General features: G+C 47.0%; 1 protein-coding gene across 6 annotated transcripts in view; it reads right to left on the reverse strand.

Annotated features, from left to right (window-relative positions):
- Positions 1-15,243: 15,243 nt before the first annotated feature.
- Entpd4 (ectonucleoside triphosphate diphosphohydrolase 4) overlaps positions 15,244-16,606 on the reverse strand; it is a 28,254-nt gene continuing 26,891 nt past the window's right edge. For all 6 annotated transcript variants that reach the window (XM_059273400.1, XM_059273394.1, XM_059273395.1 and 3 more), the window contains one exon: positions 15,244-16,440. In XM_059273400.1, the coding sequence (XP_059129383.1) occupies positions 16,221-16,440 (220 nt within the window). In that variant the 3' untranslated portion in view covers positions 15,244-16,220. The remainder of the gene's footprint in view (positions 16,441-16,606) is intronic.

The following is a 16,606-nucleotide window of genomic DNA, read 5'->3' on the forward strand; positions in this document are numbered from 1 at the left end:
TAGCATTAACCACCAAAGCGGCAGGGACACCATGTGGTCAGAATGGGAACTGCAGTCCCTATGATGAAGCCGGAAATCCCAATGGAATGGCATCAGAAGTAGGGATTTGGAGGGCAATTAGGGTTGGGGGGTGTCTTTAGAAGTAACTTTCCTGGTGGGACTCACAACTGTGTAAGAAGAGAAAGGGGGAGAAGGGACAAAATATCTCTCTGCTGGTAAGACACAGGGATAGACAAACTTTTATGAACTAGGCAGTGGGCTCCCACCAGAAGTTCAAAGAGCCTGTGCCTTAACCCTGCACTTCCCAGTCTCCAGAAGTGGGACATAGACATGCCAATGTCTAGCCCCCGAGCCTGTGGTGTTCTGTGGCAGCATCCTGAGCTGGCAGACAGACCCACAGGGGATGCTCCTCCTACCCAGGCCTCCCAGGCATGGCCACCACGGTACCAATGCTACTGCTCTGCCCACTGTCTCCACAGTTCCTCATGGTTCCCTCACACAGCTCCTCTCTGATGCCCAACAGTCCATCACAGTAAAGAAATCTATCTCTTAAATCACAGTCCCCTCAGAGACGGGGTGGGCAATCACACCCCCTTTCCTCCAGTCTCTCAGCTTCCCTGTGCCGTCCTTCTTGTGCCTGAATCATTGACCTTGAGCCCCCAGGTCCACCCCAAGCCCTGTTGTCCCTGTCTTCAACCCCCTCCCCCCGAATCTGATGACGCTCTCTTTGCTTGGCACCCTCTCATCCTGTCACAGACCAGCCATACTGATCCTTACATTCTCCCTTAGTCCCAGCACTCAAGTTCAAGTCCAAAGCCAAAAATAATTCTTTTGAAATATCAGTCTGGTCATGTCACTCCTCTGATGGGCGTTTTGCTGTGGCTTCCCTCATGACACTGGTGTGAAAGTCCACACACTCCTACTCTCTGCTGCCTGTGCACAGGTTCCCAGCCTTTGCTCGCTCTGATTTTCCACACACGCCCTGCCACACTCCTGGCTGTCCCTCTGGTGCCCCACTCCATGCCTGTCCCAGAGTCTCTGCACATCTCACTGTCTCATTTTAGAACCCCCTTTCCTTGGGTCGCCTTGGGCTCCCTCCCTCTCTTCCTTCGAATCTTTGCTTGATAACGTTTCATCTGGAAGAACATTCTTGGCTGCCTGTTCAAACTGCTACTCTCCTGGAATTCCCGATCCAGTTCCCAACTCTCTTGCTCTCTGGCTCAAGCCCCTCAGCATGCCCTCTATGGCACTCTGTTCTTCTTCCTTACTGGAAACTAAGCTCCACCAGGCCCTGGTTTTCTTTCTGTTTATCTTCTCTTTCTCCTCTGATGTTTCAAGTACCCAGCACCCAGTCCTGTTAACTATTTGTCCAATCAATAGATGTACTTCTTGGATGTCTCTGGCTCTCAGTACTGTCTTGGAGGTCCTCAGAACAAGTCAGAAATCCTTTCCTGCTTAAACCAAGTCCAAAAGTAACAACTACAAGAAATAATGGTATATTTTACTGCATTAAAATGAACAACTATCCATCAAAACACAGCTTAAAGAGAATGGAACTATAAAATGAGATAAGATACTTGTAAGAAATATAACCTGAGCCAGGCGGTGGTGGTGCAGACCTTTAATTCCAGCACTTGGGAAGCAGAGCCAGGCAGATCTCTGTGAGTTCAAGGCCAGCCTGGTCTACAGAGTGAGATCCAGGACAGGCTCCAAAACTACACAGAGAAACCCTGTCTCAAAAAACCAAAAAGAAAAAACAAAGAAATATGACCCAAATACCTGAAAGAGCAGCTTAAAGGAAGGATTTATTCATTTTGGCTCAAGGTTTTAGAGATTTTAATCATGCTTGGCTTGGCTCTATGGCTATGGTAAGGCTTAAAATCAGAGGGCTGAGATGTGCAGATGAGAAGACTGCTAATCTCTGGGTAGACAGGGAGAGGAGAAGATGGTGGGGGAAGGAGAGAGGAAAGAGAGAGAGAGAGAGAGAGAGAGAGAGAGAGAGAGAGAGAGAGAGGAGGGAAGGGAGGAAGGAGGAAGCAGGGAGGGAGAGAGAGACTTCTTTATTCAACTAGGCCTTACCTCCTACTTTTCATTCCCTCATCATAATGTTATCATATTAAAAAATCTATCAATGGACTAACGTATTGATCAGGTCCGAGCTCTCAGGATGCAATCTCTTCCCTAAACCCTGCCAGCTGGCGACCAAGCTCACACTCCATGAGTATGTGGGGAACATTAAATACTCAAACCACAGAAGTACGACAATTCCGTTATTTGATGTGTTGTATAATACAAACATGTCAAACTGGATGGGAGTAAGAAAGTTTACGGCAGGCTAGGGTGATGACGTAGTGGAAAACCCGCCTGCTGTGTAAGTGTGAGGCCCCGTGTTCGGATCCCCAGCGCCCACAGAAAAGCCATAAATGATGGACCAGCCTGGACGTCCCTTTGTCATGCCAGCACTTGGGAGGCAGACAGGGAACCAATGAGTTCTGGGTTCAGTGACTCCCTGCCTCAATAAATAAAGTGGGGAGTAACTGAGGAAGACACCCAATGTCAACCTTTGACCTCCACACACAAGTATATGCACACCCACAAACACACCCACACTCACACACATCACACACATGCAAGAAATACAACATTTTGCAATTGTCTAGTGATGTGTAGATTATCTGCAACTTGCTCCTCTAGAGGCGATGTTCTGAGTCCATGCATTTGGAGGTAACTCACTCAAATTACTGCAGTGTTTCCCAGCACAGACATCTCAACGGTCTGTTCAGTCGGCCACTGGGGGTGAATGTGCTGATCATCCATTTTTACCATCTCCAGGCAGTTCCGGGCAGTCCCTGAGATCTCTTGCCACGGTGATGTTGACTGGGTCCAAATCCCAGCTCTTCCCTCACTAATCATGTGCTTCGCCTAAATTTCAACTCTTTACCTGATATAGAGGAAGACAGCAACTGTTGGTTCCTAGGCTTGCTTTAGGGATTGAGACCTTCCATGTAGGGAAGAATGTAATTCTGTGTCTGGCTACGTTATGCACGCTTAGAAACACCAGCTCTCTACCCTGCAATGGAATCTCTCTCTCTCTCTCTCTCTCTCTCTCTCTCTCTCTCTCTCTCTCTCTCTCTCCCTCCCTCCCTTCCTCCCTCTCTGACAAGGTCTCACTATGAGCTCTTGGCCGTTTGGAACTCACAGAGGTAGAGTGTGCCTACCATACCTGGCTTGCTTTCAAAAATTATTTTAGGGGAGGTCTGAGAGAGGCATGATCCACCAAAAGGTATGAGTATGTTCATCTTCATTAGAACCACGTAATTACTTGTCTCAAAGATTGACCCAAGTCACATTTCAAGCAACAACAAATGCAAGATTGCATAGCACTTTTACCTTACATCTACCGAACTAAAGGGTATCAGGTTTTGGTTTGTCAATGAGATGGGAAAACATAATCAACTAACTTAGTACTTTTTTTGTCTTTATTCAGTCACCCAGATAGATACATATTTTTTTTTTACTTAACTCGATATATCTAAAATATTATCTCTCAAGTAACTACAGAGTGTTTGTATTGTATAGGGCCGTACAGGCCATTTTCATGGCAGCTCTTCCTTCAAGTGCAATTACAAATCTGATTGAAGATTTTTTTTCCAGGCCAGTCACATGATCTGAATTAACTTTTGCAAGTTTGTCATGTTAGAAGTGTTAGGATTCTGCCACTCCAGCTATATGACCGCACATGCGCAGTTCAGTAGCTAAGCAAGGGGTCTTACGTCTCACATCATCAGTGCGCTGCATGATTGTGCAAATGCGCGCAGTGTGGCCACACAGTCAGTGCATGCGTGGCATAGCTCCATAAGCCCACCTGTGCATGTGCAGAGGAATCCTTAAAAAGCCGGACACAGACTCCTCCCTCCTCTTCTACCCTCCCTCCCCCCGCTATTCTCTCTCTCCTGCATGTGTCTCTGGCCCAGGCCTGGCCACACTCTCTTCTGTCCTTCCCCATCCTCCTAATAAAGCTCTGATACTGAATTTTGTCATGCCTCTGACCTTTCCTCGCGCGGTAAAAGCGCCTTATTTAAAACCAACAAGAAGACAAATAGCTGGGTGTTATTAGGCAGGGTTCTCTAGAGGAACTACACTGTGTGTGTGTGTGTGTGTGTGTGTGTGTGTGTGTGTGTGCCCCCATGAACGCTAGCAATAAAGATTTATTAGATTGGATTACATGATCTGGGCGGAGGAGAGAGAGAGAGAGAGAGAGAGAGAGAGAGAGAGAGAGAGAGGAGAAGGAGAAGGAGAAGGGAAGAGAAGAGAAGAGAAGAGAAGAGAAGAGAAGAGAAGAGAAGAGAAGAGAAGAGAAGAGAAGAGAAGAGAAGAAAGGAGGGAAATGAATATGAATCCTTGTGTGAAAGAAATACCATGATCAGAATAGAAGGAGCTGGGGTCAGAAGATATTTCATAGCTCCACCTAGTGGAAGGACTGCATAACAACCCTCTTTGACCACCAAGGCTGTGCTTCCTACTTTTGCTAGAACAATCTGATCTCCACCTTTCCCCCTTGTTATTATTGCTGTATGTGTGGGTGGATGTGCATGCTCTTATACCATGGCACATGAGGGTCAGCGGACAATTTGTGGAGTCGGTTCTCTCTATCCACCTTACATGGGTTCTGGAGTTAAAACTCGGGTCATCAAGCTTCAGCTGCCATCACCTTTATCCCCTGAGCCATCTCACAGGCCCAATTTTCCCTCTTCAGATTCAGTCCTTGAAGGATTTCTTTCACTGAAGTCATCCCTGGTTAACCTGCTTTGGTCCCTCGCACAAGGGAACGGCCATGTGCATGAGACAGTCTTGTATTACCTGGGGGAAGGCATTGTAAAGGTTTTCTTTTCAAAATGTTAGCAACAAGAGTGTTAGAAAGTGTTCTTTAGGTGAAGCGTCCCCAGAATACATTGTTAAAGCGACAGCAAACAGCTAAGAGCTGGAGTTGTATTCGTGCAGAATTCCTAAAGACCATAGTCACAAAGTCAAAGCCAATTCTCCCGTAAACCGACCTGGGTTGTAGCAGACTGCTGTGGGATGGTCTGTATGTCAAGTGTGTTGCTGATTGGTCAGTAAATAAATCACTGATTGGCCATTGGCTAGGCAGGAAGTATAGGCAGGACAAAGAGAAGAATTCTGGGAAGTGGAAGGCTGAGAGAGAGACACTGCCAGCCGCCACCATGACAAGCCGCATGTGAAGATGCCGGAAAGCCACGAGCCACATGGCAAGGTATAAATTAATGGAAATGGATTAATTTAAGCTGTAAGAACAGTTAGCAAGAAGCCTGCCATGGCCATACAGTTTGTAACCAATATAAGTCTCTGTGTTTATTTGGTTGGGTCTGAGTGGCTGTAGGACTGGCGGGTGAGAGAGATTTGCCCAGACTGTGGGCCAGGCAGGGAAACTCTAGCTACAGCAGACCATTTGGGTGCAGTGTACTGTGTTAGGGGTGGGCTGTGGCATTGTGGTAGAGTGCTTGTCTGGCATTACAGGAGTCCATCCTCAACATTGAAAACCAAATGGAAACCAAGACCTCCCCTCATCAAACCCTACAACTATGCTGGGTTATTATTTAGGGGAGAGTATGTTCTTTTTTTTTTCCTTCTTTCTTTCTAATAAGAGTTTTTTTTTTAATTCTTTTCAAGATTTATTTATTTATTATGTATACAGTGTTCTGCCTGCATGTATGTCTGCAGGCCAGAAGAGGGCACCAGATCTCATTACAGATGGTTGTGAGCCACCATGTGGTTGCTGGGAATTGAACTCAGGACCTCTGAAGGAGCAATCAGTGCTCTTAACCTCTTAACCTCTGAACCATCTCTCCAGCCCCAGTATGTTCTTTTAAATGAAGCAAATTATAAAAACACATAAATATTCTAGGGGCTGTCGCAAAAATTCTGAGTTTATTCTTTCCTAGCATTCCATTTCTCTGAGACTTCAATCATGCAGAATATCAAGAATTGTGCTTTAGCATTTCGGTTGGGGATGAAGTTCCCAATGTATGAACTTTGGGGACATATTCAAGTCAAAACAGAAAAATGGCTGGGGTATTTCAGAAAACTCTGTGCTACCATAACCAGAACAAAAAGATTTCACAAAGCTGAGTAGAGCTCATTAAATGTTTAAGTGTCTGAATCCTTTTTTGGCCTAAAATCTGGGTAATAAAGCTTATGGTGAGAGAAGATAAACTCTTTAAGAAGAGGAAATGCCAAGTCTGGGCAGAGACAGGGCAGGTAATCTTTTGAGAACTGTCCAGTGCAAAAAGGGGTAAAAAGTGGAATTCATGCAGCCCGTGGTAAGCCTGAGAGAGTTGGAATTTTTTTTTTAGAAATAATACAATAAGGGCCAGTGATACGGCTTAACATGGAAAGGCACCAAGCTCAATGACTTGAGTTCCATCCCTGAGTTGGTAGAAAGAACCAACTCCTTCCAGTTGTTCTCTAACCTCTGAATAAATTCTGTGTGCACACACCCACGTTCCCAACAATCAACGTAATGAAAAAGTAATAATTCAGTAAACATCAGCCCTCTGCTTCCAAAGATGCATCTCCTGCCTTCCGGAAACTTTGCCACACATCAATTTGTCCCTTTCCTGTCAGTCAGGGTTACTTGAATTCCGGTCTCCCAACAAAACAACGCAATGTCTAGGACGTTTATCAGATGAGTGGTTGGACAGGAAGGAAGCGCCCTCCTTTACCCTCCATTTAGCTGAGTTTATTGTTTAAACAAAGAGTATGACTTTGAAACCTATCAACAACATATTCCGCAAAGCGCTCTCTGAACTTTTCCCTGGGCAGAAATCCCTGAGGCCTGATTTTTTTTCTTGTGGTTGTTGTTTGTTTCAGTCTCGAACAAGTTACAAACCCAGGCTGTTGATAGAAGTGTTCAAGTGGCCATGAAGTGCGAGGCTAGGATGACGCCCCTGCCTGACAGGATTCTGGGGACGGGGTGAAGATCAAAGTCCAGAATGGCCCTGCAGCAGCTCTCGGCCATTCCTAATGGATATTTTAATAGAGAGCGGGACTCTGCATGTCAACAAATTCTTCCTTTGTGAAGAGGAGGCAGATGGTGGAGGCCATCAGCCCCCAGACGCGGTGAGCGGACAAAGGCTGTCTGTGCTATTGTCTTTCCAAGTTGGCTGCACCTTCCAAGTCATGTTTGGGGATGAGCAGGGTGGCCCTTTGTCTTCTGATAACATTTCTGAAGGAAGATGTGCTGACAGGTCTGGCAGGAACTTCTCGGCTCCGTGGCCAGTGTGAGGCGCAACTCCCCACCCTCCGTGCCAACTCTTAGCATTTCATGATCTAGAAGAACAAACCAAACAATGAAGCAACATAAACAAGCAAAGTACAACCTAAAGTCATAGGGCAAATGGAAAAAGTACTTAAACCAAGCACGAAACCAAGGCTGTGTGTTGTGATCTGTTAACGTTGTTAAGCTTCTGGGTCTGGTACCTCCTTTCTACCAAAATGAATAACAGCTACATCTTTACTCACATAGGTATTTTCAGGTATTTATCTGTTTTTTTTTTGTGGTTGGTTGTTTGTCTTCAAGACAGAGTTTCTCTGTGTAGCCTTGGTTATCCTGGAACTTGCACTGTAGACCAGGCTGGCCTTGAACTCACAGAGATTCACCTGCCTCTGTTGTGACTCAAGGCCTGCACCAGCACCCCCAGCTGATTTCTGTTATTTACACTCAGTCTTGTATTTACTGCACTGTCTCCAAACGAGTTGTTTGTTTTCACACTCTGTAGTATTCTTCCCAGCAATGGCCTGGGCGCCCTGCTTGGAGGCTCTGTTCTCCCGACTCATATTTCCCTTGGCGTTTCTCTTACATCCTTTCCAACAAATGCCTTCGGCTTATCTACAGCTCCCATCAACCAGCCACCTTCTCTTTCCATCTGTCTCTATGTCTATTTTTAAGCACGGCTCAGGCCCACCCTCCGCCTTCAAGAAAATCTGTTTATATATCCTAAGAATGGCTGAAAGAGGTTTATAGCTTCTAATTTGATCTTTTCTGGCAGTTGGTGGTTGGAACTGAAGTTCTCTGAAGAAGCCACATGTGTGGTGAAGATCCGTCGGACGGACTGACCGACTCTGACTATGGCTTTCTGCTTTTGGAGAGGTGGAATGTTGCAGATTAAAAGGCAACATTATCGTGTACTGGTTAGTCTTCTCACTGGCCACTCACTACCAGCCTCCACATCTTTGTGACTATTGGGTAAATCTTTGGGAACGCACTGCTAACCTTAGCAGACCTCCAGCTGTCACCAACTCTACAGCTAAGAATGTTCTAACTGTAAGAGCCAAAGTTAATCTGTAAGCCCCACTTGCCCAAGGGCAAGGTAAATTCCCGGAATTCTGGGGGCTGTAGTTCTTGGGAAATAACAAGCCACATGTTTTCACTCCCCTAAACAAGTTTGTTTGACCCATCTGCCCCGGATGTGCTTGATCACGTGGGCGGGAGGTACCTAGGGAGAGAAATACGTCAGGATGTATGCTTACCCCTGATTGTACCTGATGGGAAACACAATGAATTGCGGGTTTTCCTTTCTTAAGCCCCTGCAAAGGGTGACTTGTGGCCATTTCCTGGGAACCCAGGGGTGGACCTAGCCAGAGTCCATGAACCTGGTTGGTATTCAATTAAAGCTTGCTTCAAATTTGCCTCCAAATTGTGAAATTGGTTTTTCCTCTCAAGAAGCCCAGGATTAGCAATAACATTTGAATCTTTCAGGAGAGGTTTTTCCCACTCTGAGGCAACCTGTGTAAACTGATGTCGCCACCAACATGTGTGGCAAACACACTGACTTGTGACTTTTGTTCTCTGACTATAAAAGGTTATACGAGCACATCCACAACGCAACGTATCATCCAGAGTAACCCGAATCTGTGTGTGCTTCCAGGCCGTAGCTGTTCATATTTAGCTCACAACAAACTAGGAGCAAAAGTGGTTCGTTCTGGTTTCACGTCTGTGAGTGTGATAAAATACCCCGACAAAAAGCAGCTTTGGGGAGGGGAAGAGTTGATTTGGCTTGCCATTCTGGGCTACAGGTCGAGCTGGGCTCTTGGGCAGCTACCCACATCACATTGACAGCCAAGAGCAGAGAGACACTAATGCCCCCATACCACCTGCTTGCTTTTGTTCTCAGTTAGCTCTTTCCTCTTTTATACTGTTCTATACCCCAACTAGGGAATAGTGAAATGAATGATAAACAGCGCTGGTTACCGGCACTGGTTACCGTTTGGAAAGGTCATGGTCACGACAGAATCCGTTGTCAGTTTCAGAGCTTTATTAAGAGGAAGAGGGGTGGGGCATGGGGAGAAAAACCAGGCCTGGGAAAGGAGCACGTGCAGAGAGAGGGAAAGATGGTGGGGGAAGTGGGAGCAGCGGGGAGAGAGAGAGAGGGTGGGGTCTGAGTCACGGCTCTTTAAGGAGCAAGTGGACCTACAGAGCTACACCCTGCGTGAGCTGACTGCGTGACCACGCCACGCGCATACGTGATCACCAGCACACACTGATGATGTAAGACGCAAGACCCTTTGCTTAACTCCTAAACTGCACATGTGCGGTCATGCAGCTGGAGTGAGGGCAGAATCCTAACAAATAGTGCTGCCCACAGTGGGCTGGATTTTACTCCTTCAGCTAACAAGCAACCTCCCCACAGACATGCCAACCTGATGTAGTCAATTCCACAACTGATACTCTCTTGGTGATTCTAGGTTGTGGCAAGTTGACATCTGAAACCATCCATCCAGTGGGCTGGAAAGATGGCTCTGCTGTTAAAGGCTGGGCTCACAACCCAAAACCAACCAGCACAGTGGTATTTTGCATCCATGTTAGTAATAGTCATATTAGAAATTCTCTAGAAATAAAAGCTTTAAGCTTAGTGCCCTGTTGGTTTCCCTTGTCACCTGGGAAGAGGGTGACAATTTTATTAAGAATTGCCATGATTAGATCGGCCTGTGGCCATGTCTTTGAGAGACTGTTTTGATTGATGCTTGATGTGGAAGGGTTCAACCACTGTGGGTTGCACCACCTCTGGGCAGGTGGTTCTGGGCTGTACAAAAAAGCCAGAGAGCAAGTCAGTAAGGAATATTTCTCCAAGGTTTGTTTCTGCTTCAGTTCTTGCCCTGACTTCCCTCAATGATGGACTGTCACCCGGAAGTGGAAGCTGAAACAAATTCTTTCCTCCCCAAAGTTGCCTTTGGTCATAGTGTTTTTCACAGCAACAGAAAGCAAACCAGAACACTTAGAACTGCAAACTGGCTTAAGGTGGAATTCACACCCCATTGGCAAACCTGAGGGAACATCCAGGGCCCACTGGGCATTTCTTAGGAAGGAGACAGTGAAAGTTGGCTCCACGTAAGGGACTAAAAAGGCCTTTGCTGTTACTATCTATGGAACTGACTGAGAATAAAATCAACCCAGTCAAGAAAAAAAAATTTTTTTTTTTAATTTGGTGCTAATCAGGCTTGTAACTTGAAAGACACAGGCTCATGGTCTTGAAAATGGTCTCTGAGATGTTCCAAAATAGTGGCTGTATTGATAGCTTTGCTGACAGGGCAGTTGGAAATCGCACTGTTTGTCAGAAATTATGAGGGATATTGGAGAAAGTCAAGCTCTCTTGTAGAAATGGTTTTGGGTGCTCTAGGTGTCTGTGTAGTTTTGTGGAAGAGGTCTGTTGTGCTGGTCAGCCCAAGATAACCATGTTTCAGGTAGCTGTTGCTCAGTTCAAGGGTTCGCTGTCAGGTGTCCAAGATCTGATGAACCATGGCCTCCCAACGCCATGTTAAGTGCCCAAACCAATGCTCTTCCATTTTGATTTTTCATTGACAATACATACTAGTTTTTTTTAAAGAAAAATTTATTTTATGAATTATGCCTACGTGTATGTATGTGTACCACATGTGTGCAGTGCCCATGCAGGTCAGAGGAGGGTATGGGGTTCCCTGGAACTAGAGTTACAGACAGCTGGGTGCTGGGAACTGAACTCGGATGCTCTGCCAAAGCAGCAAATGCTCTTCATTCCTGAGTCATCTCTCCGGCCCCCCATTCATTTCTTTTTCTTGTCTGTGTGTAAAAAGGCACTTCAAAACAGAAACCTTACTTTTGTGTGTGTATGCCCATGTATGGGAAGGCCAGAGATCAACCTCCTGTGTTGTTCCTCAGATGCTGCCCACCTTATTGTCTGAGGCAGGATCTCTTGCTGGCCTGGAGTTCACCAAGCTGGGCTGGCTGGCCAGCAAGCCCCAGGGATCTGCCAGTCTCTGCACACGATGCTGGGGTTACAAGCATGTGCCACCATGTCCGACTTTTACACATGGTTTCTAGAGATCAAATTCAGGTCCTCAGGCCTGCATGGCACAGTGCCTTACCAACTGAGCTATCTCCCCAGACCACAGTGACCTTATAAGTAGCTACCTCAGTTAGGCTTAACATTGCATGTCGGTAAGTCTCGCTCCTTGGGAAGCTCCTGATTTCTGCGCTACAGGACGCAGTGCCTGCGACCCTGACGGTTGCTCAAGCTGCAAGCTCAACACGACAGAAACAAAGTGTGTGTAGGTTCAGCTTATTTTGCTGAGTCCATTCATTCTAACGGGATGAAGACATCAGAGGGAAGTCTATTTAAATCACAAGCAGACGAGCATGTATGGCTCTGGCTCCCTGGAAGAGCCTTTATCTTCAACATCCATCCATGTCTAAGTGTGGGACAGGGGGCTGGAAAGTAGACACACATATGCTTCCCCAAATAATAATTCTTACTCTGAAAGAGCAGCTATCACTTAAAAAACGAAACAAAAAACAATTAAAGGTGCCCCTTTAGCTTTGTAATCCCTAACTGTAAAACAACTCAGTCACAAAGCATTCTCCCAGATTGGTCACGGCACCTAGATCAGTGGTTCTCAACCTGTGGGCCGAGACCCCTTTGCAGGTTGACCAACCCTTTCAGAGGGGTCGCCTAAGACCGTCTACATATCAGATATTTACACTAGGATTCATAACAGTAGCAAAATTAGTGTTATTAATAATTTTATGGTTGGGGTCAGCACACCATGAGAAACTGTAGTCGCAGATTCGGGAAGGTTGAGAACCACTGACTTAGGGGGATATTCAGCACTGGAGAATATGGAGCACTGAAATAAATGAGTGATTTATGTAAAGGTAGTTTTGCTGTACTGCACATTATCACACAGGACTCAAAGATGGAGGTGATATTCTTGTTAAAGCTTGGCAAGCATAAATATATATATAGGTTCCTTGCTGATCCATGCTTCTGATAAGGAACACTGTTCTATGTTGGCCTAGGTTAAAATGAATTGTCTGTTCAAGGGTTGGTTACACTATGGTGCACAGGGTTGGGTATCAGTGAAGTGTGACCGACCTTCAGGGTGGTCAGGCTGAGACCTATGACCCTCGCCTTATGCCACCAGCTTCTCCATCACCTATGCCTGAGGCAGAAGCCCAGCTAAAGCCAGAGGTTTAGAGCTAAAATGTGCAGAGCCCGGAGAGTGCAGTTCTGTTTGCCTTTTCCTGTGAAGTGCCTGAAATTTGAGAACACGCCAGAGTGGTTTAAAACCCATCTGGAAAGAGGCTACGGGAAGTGTGCATTTACTACTGGGTCTTTCTGTCAGGTATTCAGGAAGAATTTGACAAAGCTTTCTAGCAAATTCCCAGACCAGTGTCTTCTGCTTTCTACCTCGGATGCACAGCTCACTGGCTTCCTGGACAGCTACTAAGTGACAGGAATCCTTATCCCAAAGCAGCTTTATCCTTGGCTGCCTCTCACTCACGCCATCTTCAGAGAAGCACTGGGTGGCCTTCTGCATGGTATCAACAAACAGCCTTGAGAAGTTGCAGGCCACCTCTGAGCCGGGATTGCTCTGACTCAGAAACCCCTCAGGGCCACATGAGCTTCCTAAAGAGCTGTTTTTGGTTGCTCTTAAATTTTGGGAAGAGTAGGTTTCCTGATTTGACGAAAGTGAACCTTGGAATAATCTAATGCAAAGAAGTGAAATGTATCTAAGCAGGTATTTTAAGACTGATGTGGTCACTTCCCATGTGGGAACTGACCAGTAGCTCACTGAGTTCCAATGCTGCAGCTCACTTGTAGGAGCAGGCTGAGTGCCACCAGGTTGAGTCTGCAATGTCCCCAAAGGCTCCTGGGTCAGAGGCTGGTCCCTGGCTCAGTGTTAGGGGAGGCAGAGGAACTTTTAAGATGGGACTTAGGCAGGACGATTCTCAGGTCACTAGGGGTGTGCCCCTGAAGGGGAGCATGGTACTCAGCCCCCTCTCCCCAATCTTCGCTCTTGGCTGAAGGGGAGCATGTGGGGCCCAAGCCCCGTCCCCCTCTGCTCTTAGTTGAGAAGCAGGTGGTTCGGGCACTAGTCCGTGCTCCTGCCATAGTGTGCTGCCTCAGCACCAGCCCCAGACAGGGCCGACTGAACCTGAGGAAACCCTGAAGCCACGAGATAAGGGCGATCTTTTTTCTTTGTCAGCTGATAGTCTCAGGGGTTTGTGATAGTAACAGGAAGCCCACACAGCAATGGTCAGCAAACTTCTCTAAAGGACATGGTAAACAGTTTGGACCTTCTGAGGCCATGCGGAGTCTGTTGTACATTCTTTAACTTCTTTGTTTTGGTGGTGGGGATAGGATCTATGTAGCCCAGGCTGCCTTGCAATCTTTATCCCTTTGCCTCAGCCTCCCTGTGCTGGGATTACAAGTGTGTGCCACTTTGCTTAACTTTTTTTTTCCTATTTAAAAACAAAACAAAACAAAACACAACAATCCTCTTCTTTTTTAAGATCGTGTTTGTCTGGAACTCCCTATGTAGACCAGGCTGGCCCTGCCTCCTGAGGAATGAATTAACAGTGTGCACCAAGTTCAACTAGAGCAATCCTTTCAAAAGTTGAAAATAACACTCTTAGCTCAAAAGTCTTCCAGATTTCCAATGCTTGCTAGGTCTTGCTCTGGGAGTTATCAGAAAACATGGTGGGGGGGGGGGAGGGTTACTTTGGAAAGTAAGGTTGGTCCTTGCAGCAGGGATCCTGTTACAGGCCGAGAGTGCCTGTTTGTTTCCATTCTGTCCCAAACTTCAAGAGCAGGACCAGACCAGCGGCCTCTACATCAGCAGTGGCTACGCAGGGGAGGAAGTCTTGAGGAAGGCTCTTTATTGGCTTTTCCTTGCCTTGGTTTTAAAGGCAAATCCCCCAAATTCAAGGCGTTTATAGATTTTCATTGCAAAGATTATGAGGCCTCACCAGCAATGGGAGAGGGATACAGACTAAAGTCTAACACACTTCCTCTTTAGTACCAAGGCCACAGCCAGTTCACAGGGCACACCCCTGTGGGAATTCAAGGAAAAGATGCCAGCATGACTGCTAGAGTTCCAATGACAGGCTAGTTGTGGCAGGCCTGAGGCTGCTGGTGGCCAGCCCTTCAGAAACTGGCTCTCTCAAGTATACAGCAATATTCATTCCACTATATGTCCTCTGGGGCATGATCCACACATGGGCTGCTCAACACCACGCCCTCTACCTCTCCACGAGTGTTCTTCATCTAGAATAGTCACTTTGAAGAGATAGGGGCTCTGCATTTCCTTCATAAATTTGAAGTCTTTTAAGTGGTCAATGCAGCATAAACCACACCTTTTCTCTAAAGGTAACAGGACTTCGGAATCACCATTCTTCTAGAATCTCAGAGTTTTAAATAAACAGCTGAAGGTCCTCAAAATAGCCACTTGCTATCAGCTACTTCAACTTAAGTGTTGTAGAGCTAGGAAATACATGTACCACTACCACCACCACCACCACCACCACCACCACCACCACCACCACCTCCACCACCTCCACCTCCACCTCCACCTCCACCACCACCACCACCACACAACCACCAAAACCAAAGCCTTTGAAAAACAAACCCCCACGGACAGGGGATTTCTTTTTTTTTTTTTTTTTTTTTTTTTTTTTTGGTTTTTCGAGACAGGGTTTCTCTGTGTAGCTTTGCACCTTTCCTGGAACTCACTTGGTAGTCCAGGCTGGCCTCGAACTCACAGAGATCCGCCTGGCTCTGCCTCCCAAGTGCTGGGATTAAAGGCGTGCGCCACCAAACTAAACGCATAAAAACAAACAAATGAACGAACCCCCCACCAGCCTCAGGTATCCCCCAGATGTCTTCTCAGGTCTCTGCTTAAAACGTCACATTTGCTTTCAAAACGTGCCTTTATTTCTTGTTTTCAACTCAGGCTCTTCCATGGCATGGGCTTACCGTGGCATTTCCAACAACAATCAACCATGGGTGACGATGAGAACTGTCAACAGTGTGTGAGGTGTCCTGGAGGAAAACACTGAGGCTATCTGAACAGTGGGGTGCCGACCTGAAAGTGGAAGAGACCAGAGCAGCTGGCCAGCACAGACTTGCTTCCTGGAAGTGCTGGAGTACCTGCAGGGGACACTCCAGTTCTCAGACCTTTAAAAACCAGGGACCTTTAAAAACTTTCTGGCTTAAAAACAAACAAAACCAATGAACATACAAACAAAAACCCTAATTCTGCTGTAAGAGGGCAACAGAGTGTCCTAAACCCAGGGACAAGAATGGCTAATTTACAGGCATGGGCTTCGGCTGCAGCCAGACAAGGCTCTCCTCAGCAGTCCTTACACTCACAGCTCTTCAGGATGACCCCCTGGGCCAACATTCTGTCGCTGTTTGCTGTGAATGACTGACTCCTTAAGTCTGCCAAGAAAACACAGATAGGGACAGACCTGAACAGTAAATGAGATCGACACCTCTCTTCTAGGTTGGAGGTTTTCAGACAGGAGAAAGAAGATCTAACTCACTCCTTGCTTCTGTCCCAGGACCATCTGCAGTCCCATCTACACTGATGGAAACCTGCCCAGTGCCCCCCGCTATCCCGTGCATGCACTGAAAACGTAGCACGGCCTACAGACAACCGAAAACCTTACTGATGTGTGGCAGATACTGTGCAGCCCAAATTGAGTGAATTCCCTTCTGCCACTCCTCCAGTAGTGCTGCATTCAAACGGCAATGCCTCTGGACAGAGGGCTGACAATCAGCGGGTTTCATTTTAACAGGAAGGAAAGGGACCACAAAACCGTGGAGCACACAGAAACCCTGAGGCAAAAATGGCTTTTCCTGTAGAGTCCTCAAGTTGACACTGGCTCACAAGGGACCAGGGCCCTTCTGGGAGGGCAAGCCTTCCTCTATCCACAGAGAGCCAGTCCGGGGCGCCCTGCGGTGGATGCGCCGCAGCCGAAGCAGGTAGAGGAGGATAGACAGCAGGACCACCAAGAAGCAGCCAGAGAACAGGTAGTGGTTGTAGACGAAGGACACACCCCGCCAGTGCCCGTGGCCGGCCCGGAACACCTCCTGCCGGATGTCTCTGCGGGCATGGAGACAGACAGACAGACAGTGAGAAGGGCGCAGGACAGGGCTGCTGTCCCTGGCTCTCCTTACCGCTGGGACAGCCGACAGTTGGCCCAAAGTGAGTTCGCTGCCCACGCTATGCTCTTAGTGCTAAGACAATGACATGTGAAGGCTTGTCCATA

This window comes from Peromyscus eremicus, chromosome 9 (genome assembly GCF_949786415.1).
Source record: "Peromyscus eremicus chromosome 9, PerEre_H2_v1, whole genome shotgun sequence".
In the NCBI taxonomy this organism is placed as follows: Eukaryota; Metazoa; Chordata; class Mammalia; order Rodentia; family Cricetidae; genus Peromyscus; species Peromyscus eremicus.